Source organism: Schistocerca americana, chromosome 8 (genome assembly GCF_021461395.2).
Source record: "Schistocerca americana isolate TAMUIC-IGC-003095 chromosome 8, iqSchAmer2.1, whole genome shotgun sequence".
Classification (NCBI taxonomy): Eukaryota; Metazoa; Arthropoda; class Insecta; order Orthoptera; family Acrididae; genus Schistocerca; species Schistocerca americana.
In genome coordinates this window covers 200,443,205-200,455,209 of record NC_060126.1, presented here as the reverse complement: position 1 = coordinate 200,455,209, position 12,005 = coordinate 200,443,205, and the positions used below count along the sequence as shown (strand labels likewise).

General features: G+C 43.0%; 1 protein-coding gene across 1 annotated transcript in view; it reads right to left on the bottom strand.

The window, feature by feature from the left end:
• Window positions 1–12,005, bottom strand: part of LOC124545082 (ribosome biogenesis protein BMS1 homolog) — a 120,000-nt gene that overhangs the window by 82,641 nt on the left and 25,354 nt on the right. Inside the window, exon 2 of the mRNA XM_047123890.1 lies at window positions 179–299. Within this exon, the coding sequence (XP_046979846.1) occupies window positions 179–299 (121 nt within the window). The remainder of the gene's footprint in view (window positions 1–178; window positions 300–12,005) is intronic.

The following is a 12,005-nucleotide window of genomic DNA, read 5'->3' as shown; positions in this document are numbered from 1 at the left end:
AGAGAGAGAGAGAGAGAGAGAGAGAGAGAGAGAGAGGAGCATACAAAACTACTGGGCAAGCCGCTACCAGAATTATTTGAGAGAGGGAGGAGGGGCAGTGTTCCTACAAACTGGACCGTATCTAACAATCTGACAATTCATTATCAATAATTATTATTCAATAAAAGCAACAACTTACCTCCTGAACCTTCTTTCTGCACGCACAGCAGAGTTGAAGGTGAATGCCTTAGGATTCTTCTGTTTATCAGTAAGTTCCTGAACATGTTTATTTTTTGCTTTCTTCTTCTCTGCTTTTCGACCTAAAATAGGAACAGTGTATTAAGTAGCCCACAAATCATGTCTCTCTAAGAGTAAGCGTTTAAATCTCTGAATATTTTATTCATTAAGCAACAGTTCTGAATAATGATAAATACATGTTAATAAGATAATGGATTTGTTTTTGGATGCTGATGCCATTACCAGCATCTTTACTAAAGCAAAGAAAGACAAATGCGAAAAGATTCAAAATGTGAAGGCTAGTCGAAGAGTAATGCACGGTTCACTTTAGTACAGTAATAAGCATAAGGAAAAGGAAATTTTATTGGTAGAAGCCTTAATTTCTATTGTTGTTGTTGTTGTTGTTGTGGTCTTCAGTCCTGAGACTGGTTTGATGCAGCTCTCCATGCTACCCTATCCTGCGCAAGCTTCTTCATCTCCCAGTACTTACTGCAACCTACATCCTTCTGAATCTGCTTAGTGTAAACATCTCTTGGTCTCCCTCTATGACTTTTACCCTCCACACTGCCCTCCAATACTAAATTGGCGATCCCTTGATGCCTCAGAACATGTCCTACCAACCGATCCCTTCTTCTGGTCAAGTTATGCCACAAACTCCTCTTCTCCCCAATTCTATTCAATACCTCCTCATTAGTTATGTGATCTACCCATCTAATCTTCAGCATTCTTCTGTAGCACCACATTTTGAAAGCTTCTATTCTCTTCTTGTCCAAACTATTTATCGATCATGTTTCACTTCCATACATGGCTACACTCCATACAAATACTTTCAGAAACGACTTTCTGACACTTAAATCTATACTCGATGTTAACAAATTTCTCTTCTTCAGAAACACTTTCCTTGCCATTGCCAGTCTACATTTTATATCCTCTCTACTTCGACCATTATCAGTTATTTTGCTCCCCAAATAGCAAAACTCCTTTACTACTTTAAGTGTCTCAATCTAATTCCCTCAGCATCACCCAAGTTAACTCAACTACATTCCATTATCCTCGTTTTGCTTTTCTTGATGTTCATCTTATATCCTCCTTTCAAGACACTGTCCATTCCGTTCAATTGCTCTTCCAAGTCCTTTGATGTCTCTGACAGAATTACAATGTCATCGGCGAACCGCAAAGTTTTTATTTCTTCTCTACGGATTTTAATACCTACTCCAAATTTTTCTTTTGTTTCCTTTACTGCTTGCTCAATATATAGATTGAATAATATCGGGGAGAGGCTACAACCCTGTCTCACTCCCTTCCCAACCACTGCTTCCCTTTCATGCCCCTTGACTCTCATAACTGCCATCTGGTTTCTGTACAAATTGTAAAAAGCCTTTCACTCCCTGTATTTTACTCCTGTCACCTTTAGAATTTGAAAGAGAGTATACCAGTCAACATTGTCAAAAGCTTTCTCCAAGTCTACACATGCTAGAAACGTAGGTTTGCCTTTCCTTAATCTTTCCTCTAAGATAAGTCGTAAGGTCAATATTGCCTTACGCGTTCCAACATTTCTATGGAATCCAAACTGATCTTCTCCAAGTTCGGCTTCTACCAGTTTTTCCATTTGTCTGTAAAGAATTCGCGTTAGTATTTTGCAGCTGTGACTTCTTAGACTGATAGTTCGGTAATTTTCACATCTGTTAATACCTGCTTTCTTTGGGATTGGAATTTTTATGTTCTTCTTGAAGTTTGAAGATATTTCGCCTGTCTCATACATTTTGCTCAACAGATGGTACAGTTTTGTCAGGACTGGCTCTCCCAAGGCCGTCAGTAGTTCTAATGGAGTGTTGTCTACTCCTGGGGCCTTGTTTCGTCTCAGGTCTTTCAGTGCTCTGTCAAACTCTTCATGCAGTATAGTATCTCCCATTTCATCTTCATCTACATCCTCTTCCATTTCCATAATATTGTCCTCAAGTACCTCGTCCTTGTATAGACCCTCTTTATACTCCTTCCAACTTTCTGCTTTCCCTTCTTTACTCAGAACTGGGTTTCCATCTCAGCTCTTGATATTCATACAAGTGGCTCTCTTTTCTCCAAAGGTCTCTTTAATTTTCCTGTAGGCAGTATCTATCTTACCCCTAGTGAGATAAGCCTCTACATCCTTACATTTGTCCGGTAGCCATCCCTGTTTAGCCATTTTGCACTTCCTGTCGATCTCATTTTTGAGACATTTGTATTCCTTTTTGCCTGCTTCATTTACTGCATTTTTTTATTTTCTCCTTTCATCAATTAAATTCAATTCTTCTTCTGTTACCCAAGGATTTCTACTAGCCCTTGTCTTTTTACCTACTTGATCCTCTGCTACCTTCACTACTTCATCCCTCAAAGCTATCCATTCTCCTTCTACTGTATTTCTTTCCCCCATTCTTATCAATTGTTCCCTTATGCTCTCCCTGAAACTCTGTACAACCTCTGGTTTAGTCAGTTTATCCAAGTCCGATCTCCTTAAATTCCCACCTTTTTGCAGCTTCTTCAGTTTTAATCTACAGTTCATAACCAATTGATTGTGGTCAGAATCCACATCTGCCCCTGGAAATGTCTTACAATTTAAAACCTGTTTCCTAAATCTCTGTCTTACTATTATATAATCTATCTGAAACCCGTCAGTATCCCCAGGCTTCTTCCATGTATACAGCTTTCTTTTATGATTATTGAACCAAGTGTTAGCTATGAAAGTTATGCTCTGTGCAAAATTCTACCAGACGGCTTCCTCTTTCATTTCTTATCCCCAATCCATATTCACCTACTACGTTTCCTTCTCTTCCTTTTCCTAATATCGAATTTCAGTCACCCATGACTATTAAATTTTCGGCTCCCTTCACTATCTGAATAATTTCTTTTATCTCATCATACATTTCTTCAATTTCTTCATTATCTGCAGAGCTAGTTGGCATATAAACTTGTACTACTGTAGTAGGCGTGGGCTTCGTGTCTATCTTGGCCACATTAAGGCGTTCACTATGCTGTTTGTAGTAGCTTAACCGCACTCCTATTTTTTTTATTCATTATTAAACCTACTCCTGCATTACCCTTATTTGATTTTGTATTTATAACCCTGTATTCACCTGACCAAAAATCTTGTTCCTCCTGCCACCGAACTTCGCTAATTCCCACTATATCTAACTTTAACCTATCCATTTCCCTTTTTAAATTTTCTAACCTACCTGCCCGATTAAGGGATCAGACATTCCACGCTCCGATCCGTAGAACGCCAGTTTTCTTTCTCCTGATAACGACGTCCTCTTTGAGTAGTGCCGCCCGGAGATCCGAATGGGGGACTATTTTACCTCCAGAATATTTTACCCAAGAGGACGCTATCATCATTTAACCATACAGTAAAGCTGCATGCCCATGGGGAGAAATTACGGCTGTAGTTTCCCTTTGCTTTCAGCCGTTCACAGTACCAGCACAGCAAGACCATTTTGGTTAGTGTTACAAGGCCAAATCACTCAATCATCCAGACTGTTGCCCCTGCAACTACTGAAAAGGCTGCTACCCCTCTTCAGGAACCACACGTTTGTCTGGCCTCTCACCAGATACCCCTCCGTTGTGGTTGCATCTATGGTACGGCTATCTGTATCGCTGAGGCAAGCAAGCCTCCATGGCAAGGTCTATGGTTCATGGGCGGGGGGAGGGGAGGGGGGGGGGGGGAGAATTTCTATTATCAGCCTTAACAATATTTTTTTCCTCCCTTTCTTCGGCTTCAGAGGTATCAGCATAGAGATTACAGTATCCAGTGACATGCACATTCAGATAAATCAACAGTCACAACTGATGAAAATGTATCAGTCATTTGTGAAGTAATCCATAATGACAGAGGCAATGCAAATGGGTCAGATCACAGAGTACTCAGGTGTGGTAAAAGGATCCGTGTTAATGATAACTGAATAATTAGGACACAGAAAACGGTGTGCTTAATGGTTTCTGACTCATGGCAAGAAGGTAATGCAAATCAGAAGAAAAACAAATTTGGTAATCTTATACAGAGCTTTTGGGGGTTTGCGGAAACACTTTAATGAAGTCATATAGTGTACTAGAATCTGGCAGTTTCATTTTCATCCTGAGAAAAAGGCAGTCAACACTACTGGGGCAATGAAGATCACCACATCAAAAGAAGCAACCTGCCACATGAAACGATAAATTGATGGCAATACTCTTTCAAGATCACAATGGTTGGATTCCATACAGTTTCTTGAACATGAAATTACAAGGACCAAGAAATGATGTTCATCATGGCAAGTATTTATCTTAAGGAAGTGGAATTTCAATTACTACCAATAGAAACATTTTACTAACCTCATACTACTACAACAATCTTATTTTTTAAAAAATGATATGTTCACTTTCAGTAAGAAAACAGCTACAGCTAAAAGCGAAGAAGACGTCATCTACTTTAAGTAATCCTACCTTCAGAAATACATGGTCCTTCAGCAAGAAAGGATTGGCAGAGATTCTCCTTCTTTGCAATTTTAATAAAGAGTCCAAAGTTAAACACAAGAAACAGAAGTAAACACAAATGACAGTTCAGGCGAGAATTCAAACCTTGTGTTTTCTGTAATAACAATGAGATTTAAAATGAGAGGTCTGTAATCAACGCTAGATGTTCTAATTTTCATTACTGCACTCCTTTTTTCTTCATAAATTCATCAATAGCAGGTTTTAAATCGAAAACTCATTCCAGACAGGCCCCTTTAGTTAACAAACTCTGCAGTAATATATAAAGCCTCCACACTCTTTGTTCAATTCCACTGAAAACTGTTGCAACTGACAGTGGAATAGTGCATGTGACTTCAGAAATTTTACTATTCTTATCACCAATTCCTTCTGTGCTCCATGCCTGCAAGTTTAGCTCAAAGAGCTTCTTCATGTATAGAACAATGAATTCTGTGTCTATTATAGTTGTAATTTTTTGCTCTTTCATTGTCAACTATATCTCAAAATTCTTTCTAAGTGACAGTGTAACACCGTTCCACAGAGAATTGGCAGTACCCGTTGATTACACTACTGCTTAACAGATATTTGAGAATTCTCGCTGCTGTCTTCTGTCACTCATTTTTAAAGGTTCGTGACAGTTGATAACTAGAATGCCTCTTTTTGCACAAACACCCACTGGACCTACAAACATCTTCATACCATGAACTGAAGAGAGGCATGCCGAATGAAAAACGCTGCACCACAATATTAAAAGAAATGTCATGCCATGCCAGGTAGTTCGGAGAAGGACTGATCGAAGCCAAGGCAGGACAAGCCTCAGCCCACACATGGGGCTCATGTGCAGTTTGGCATTCCATGGCCAGCCCTGACGAACATCATTCCATGCTGCTTTAAATGTAGTGACTTGCAAGTGGTGGCATTTCAGTCTCTTGGCAACCCCCGACTACACGTTATCTGGAGAATATACTGGCCAGGGCAACATTCACACAACCTCTGAATCGAGACATGTCGGAACAGCACAGGTAACCTGCAGTGTTATCTTCCTGAAAGATAACGTCACTAGACCTCAATGATAGGGCATAGCTGTCCTTATCATGTGTCAGATACTTAAAATGACTGCTGTTCAAATTACTGGTTATGCAAACCAGAGATCATCATTTTTTGGATCCTGTGGAACCACATACTATCACGACAAGTGCTGTATCCATTAATGACGACAAATGCAATGTGGCAATGTTCATTCTCCTCTGAGCCTCCACAGATGGAGGCAGCAAGTATGGCCCTTCTGCACCCATTAATTCCATATTTGGGTACAGCTGTGGGATTGTCAGCGACACTGAATGATAAATGATAGTCTCGACAGGCTACAAGCCTGTTGCTTTAGAATTCCAACTCCTGCCAGTAGATGGTTCTCGTTATTTCACAAGATGTAACATTATCTTATCACAAACAAACATCACTGAAATAGAGTTCCCAAATGAGAAATTGCTGCATAATCTTCCCTTACATATGGAATGAAAATGTCATTACCCCTCTCTACTTTATGTAGTTGCGCAGAAATGCTAATCATTTGCATATCCTGGCATGTAATACACTTCCTGTCAGTTTGGCATTTGTTGAATTTCACCTTGCAATTTTAATGGCCAGCAATGTAGTTAGTAGCACTGACAGAAGCATTCAACACACGGTGGTGCTGAAAGCTGATCAGTCAACATTACAGACAAATGACCATCAGTGGTGCAGCTCACCACCCACAAAAGCATTCAACAAGAGCACTGCCTCACAGTGGGTAAGTACAGGGGAAGGAATCTACTGTGACCAGTACGAATATGAACCAAGTGTCTTAGTATCTCTGCCACTATGCTCAGTGACAGTTGACAGGACCTGGACAATAGTTTATCGAACTTTGAAAGAATTCTATTAATGACACTAGAAAATATATAATTTTTACAACAGTGATTGTGTGTATTCTGTTTGTTCTGATGGATGATTTGTCTGAAAGCTTAGCAACATTTTCAGTCTTGTCTCTGTGCCTGTCAACATCTCAATGCCTCAGTTAATCACTGAGGTGTTACCTTCATTTCTTCCACTTTTTAGCTTCCATGAAGGACTTCCCCTTAACATTTTTAACAAATGACAACTGAAATGTCAATACTTCTACAAAATATGGGTGGGATTGGTTCCACATGCCCCACTGGTACACCTGCACATACTTCCGTCTGGCATTTCTTGGAGTGGTTCATTTAGTGCCTAATCGATCAGTGTAGAAACTTGGTTAGTGACACCTCTGCCTGTGGCTGTCCGGAACCTTCACAAATCCCAGGTGATCAGATACTGTAGTGTCAAAGAAAACCTTCAGGATAAAAGAAAACCTCCAGGATATATGGTCATAGATGTGCTGTTAATGATGATCGACCATTTTCACACTATCAGACAACAGTTCTTCTTATACAATGCTCTGTTTATTGATTGGAATCAGGTCTTCTATGGTTTTATGCTGGATCTTCCCTCTGCTAAGTCTAAAATCTGTGCTTTATGTATAAAAGCCAGCTTAGGAATTTCCCCTTGAGTGAGAACTTGAGTTTAAGATTGTGTACCGATTCAAAGTTCTAGATTCGCATATTTTAGTGTTCACATCATTCCTGCATAATCTTTCACTGATTGTATCAATACCCATTTGTATTGTGATATATTGTGAAATTTCAAGTCTTTGTGAGTGCCGCGATGAACTTGTGCTGTTAACATCAACTGTAGGCTTAAACTAAATTGTGCTCTTTTAAATTTTTGAGAACTTTCAAAACCACTATTCTCTAATTTCATTGTACAATTACATGAGAAACAGGTTAGTTTGAGAATTTTTGGACACTTACAAAACAATATTTTCATAGGTTAGTGGTATGAGTGTTTTGGATATATACTTTATTTCATAGCATATCACCTATCTACAAGAAGGGTAGCAGAAGTGATCCACAAAACTACCCTTGATATCGATCTGTCATAGAATTTTAGAACATATTAGCTCAAACATAATGAAGTATCTTGAAACAGATTGGCCTCTTCAGTGCCAACCAGCACAGATTTTGAAAACATCGATCATGTGAAACCCAACTCACACTTTTCTGAAATGATAATTAAATCGACACCGTAAGTGCAAACAGGCCTGTTTGCAGTTAAGATGTCGATTAAATTATCATTTCATTCTAGAGAAGCTGCACCGTCATCAATGGTATCTGTTCTTTCAGGAACAGATACTACCTTCATATATAATCACCCTTTTCTCACATGGCATTCTGAAAGCTGTGGATCAAGGTAAATGCAGTGTTCCTTAATTTCCGGAACACATTTGACTCAATACCACACATATGCTTATTGTCAAAAGTACGATCATATGGGATATTGAGTGAAATTTGTGACTGGATCGAGGACTTTCTGGTAAGGAGGACACAGCATGTTATCTTGGATGGAGAGTCATCATCAGATGTAGAAGTAACTTCAGGTGTACCCCAGGGGAGTGTTATGGGACCCTTGCTGGCCATGCTGTATATTAATGACCTTGCAGACAATATTAATAGTAAAATCAGGCTTTTTGCAGATGATGCAGTTACCTATAATGAAGTACTATCTGAGTGAAGCTGCATAAATATTCAGACATATCATGATGAGATTTCAACATGGTGCAGAGATTGGCAACTCACTCTAAATGTTCAGAAATGTAAAATTTTGCACTTTACAAAACAAAAAAATTTAGTATTCTAAGACAATAATATCAATGAGTCACTGCTGGAATCAGTCAACTTATACAAATACCTAGGTGTAACACTCTGTAGGAATATGAAATGAAATGACCACATAAATCTCAGTCTTCAAAAGAGATTGCTTACAAATCACCCATGTGACCAGTTCTCGAATATTGCTCAAGTATGTCGGATCTACACAACATAGGACTGACAGAGATATTCAGTGTATACAGAGAAGGGCAGCATGAATGGTCACAGGTTTGCTTAATCCATGGGAGAGTGTCACAGAGATATTGAAGGATCTGAAGGATCTGAACTGGCAGGCTCTTGAAGACAGATGTTAACTATCACAAGAAAATCTATTAACAAAGTTTCAAGAACCACCTTTAAATCATCACTCTGTGGATATACAGGGTGATTAAAATTAAAGTTAAACTTTCAAGATGCTGTACAAATAACACCACTGGTCAGAATGACGTCAAATTGCATTGGAATATCAGAGAAGGGAGAAAAACGTTTGGCAGAAGAACAAAAAATAATGTTGGGTTGGGTTGTGGGATTAAAGGGACCAGGCTGCGATGGTCATCGGTCCCTTTTTCCAAAAAATTAAAACCGCCCAAAGAGAATAAAAAACGAACAGCAGGAAAGACGTCAGACGACACAGGACGAGAAAGACTCCGACAGAGATCAGACAAAACAAATTAAAACACACAGAGTGTGACGGTGGTTGGCCGACCATAGAGAAAAAAAGAGGAAAAGCCAACCACCAAGAACACATTAAAAACTCAGGTTAAAATCGGAGACTAAAAGCTAGAATCAACACTAAAAAACATAAACACTCAGATTAAACTATAAAAAACCCCTGCCCGAATAAAACGCAAAACTAAGTCCACCATGGCAGAGTCATCTAGTAAAAGGGCAGGGAGCGTATCAGGCAGCGCAAATGTCTGCCTGAGCACAGTTAAAAGCGGACAAGTTAATAAAATGTGCACCACCGTCAAAACTGCCCCACAGCGACAGAGAGGCGGGTCCTCACGACGCAATAAATAACTGTGAGACAGTCGGGTGTGGCCAATGCGGAGCCGACAAAGAACAACTGAATCTCTGCGAGTGGCTCACATGGATGACTGCCACACACGCGTCGTCGCCTTGAGAGAACGGAGTTTGTTTGGCGTGGGCAGATTGCGCCATTCAGTGTCCCAAAGTGAAAGAACTTCACGGCGGAAGACTGCCCGCAAATCAGTCTCCGGGAGGCCAATGTCCAGGGTGGGTTCACTGGTGGCCTGTTTGGCCAGGCGGTCAACACGTTCATTGCCCGGGATACCGACGTGACCGGGGGTCCACACAAAGACCACAGAGCGGCCGCAACGCGCAAGAGTATGCAGGGACTCATGGATAGCCATCACTGGACGGGAACGAGGAAAACACTGGTCGAGAGCTCGTAAACCGCTCAGGGAATCGCTACAGAGAACGAAGGACTCACCTGAGCAGGAGCGGATATACTCTAGGGCACGAAAGATGGCGACCAGCTCAGCAGTGTAAACGCTGCAGCCATCCGGCAAGGAACGTTGTTCGGAATGGTCCCCTAGAGTTAGTGCATACCCAACACGACCAGCAACCATCGAACCGTCAGTGTAAACAATTCCAGAGCCCTGATACGTGGCCAGGATGGAATAAAAGCGGCGGCGGGAGGCCTCTGGAGGGACTGAGTCCTTCGAGCCCTGTGCCAAGTCGAACCGAAGGCAAGGGCGAGGAACACACCACGGGGGTGTACGCAGAGGTGCCCGGAAAGGAGGTGGAACAGGGAAAAACCCAAGCCCGGAGAGAAGCTCCTTGACGCGTACGGCGATCGGACAACCTGACCGGGGCCGACGGTCTGGCAGATGGACGACTGACTGCGGGAACAGGACACGGTAATTTGGATGCCCGGGCGAGCTAAAAACATGGGCAGCATAAGCAGCCAGTAATTGTTGGCGTCGTAACCGCAGTGGAGGGACACCTGCCTCCACTAGTATGCTGTCCACAGGGCTGGTGCGGAAAGCACCAGTGGCAAGGTGTATCCCGCTGTGGAGAATTGGGTCCAGCACCCGCAACGCAGATGGGGATGCTGATCCATAAGCCAGGCTCCCATAATCCAGACGAGACTGGATTAACGCCTGGTAGAGCCGCAACAGGGTAGATTGGTCGGCGCCCCAGTGGGTGTGGCTCAAGCATCTCAGAGCGTTTAGATGCCGCCAACACGCCTGTTTAAGCTGCCGGATATGAGGCAGCCAAGTCAACCGGGCATCGAAAACCACCCCCAGAAACCTGTTTGATTCCACCACTGAAAGAAGTTCACCGGCAAGATAAAGCCGCGACTCCGGGTGGACAGTATGTCGCCGGCAGAAATGCATAACGCAGGTCTTGGCTGCCGAAAACTGGAACCCATGAGCTACAGCCCAAGACTGCGCCTTGCGGATAGCGCTCTGTAGTTGACGTTCAACAACTGCAATGCCAGTAGAGCTGTAGTAAAGGCAGAAGTCGTCAGCATACAGGGAAGCGGAGACAGAATTTCCCACGGCTGCAGCGAGCCCGTTAATGGCTATTAAAAACAGACAGACACTTAAAACAGAACCCTGTGGCACACCGGTCTCCTGGACGTGGGAGGAACTATATGAGGCCGCAACTTCCACGCGGAAGGTACGATAGGACAGAAAATGTCTGATAAAGATCGGCAGAGGGCCCCGAAGACCCCATCCATGAAGCGTAGAAAGGATGTGATGACGCCATGTCGTATCGTACACCTTCCGCATGTCGAAAAAGACAGCGACCAAGTGCTGACGGCGGGCAAAGGCGGTACGGATGGCCGACTCCAGGCTCACCAGACTGTCGGCGGCGGAGTGGCCTTTACGGAATCCACCCTGAGACGGAGCCAGACGGCCCCGAGACTCCAGTACCCAATTCAAGCACCGGCTCACCATCCGTTCAAGCAACTTGCAAAGAACGTTGGTGAGGCTAATGGGACGGTAGCTGTCCACCTCCAGAGGGCTCGCTCCAGGTTTCAAATCGAGGATGACAACGCTTTCCCGCCATTGCGACGGAAACTCCCCCTCGACCCAAAGACGGTTGTAAAGATCAAGGAGGCGCCGCCGGCAGTCCACTGAAAGGTGTTTCAGCATCTGACAGTGGATGCCATCTGGCCCAGGAGCGGTATCAGGGTAAGTGGCTAGGGCACTGCGAAATTCCCACTCACTGAATGGAGCATTGTAAGATTCTGGGCGGTGGGTGCGAAACGAAAGGCTCCGATGTTCCATCCGCTCTTTCATGGAGCGGAAGGCCAGTGGGTAATTGGAAGAAGCGGAACTAAAAGCAAAATGCTCTGCCAAGCTGTTGGCAATTTCGTCGGAGTCTGTACAAACTGCTCCATTCAGTGAGAGCACAGGGACGGTGACAGGGGTCCGATAGCCATAGAGGTGTCGGATCTTGGCCCAGACCTGCGATGGAGAGACATGGAGGCCAATGGTGGACACATACCGCTCCCAGCACTCCTGCTTGCTTTGGCGGATAAGGCAGCGGGCCCGCGCACGCAGCCGT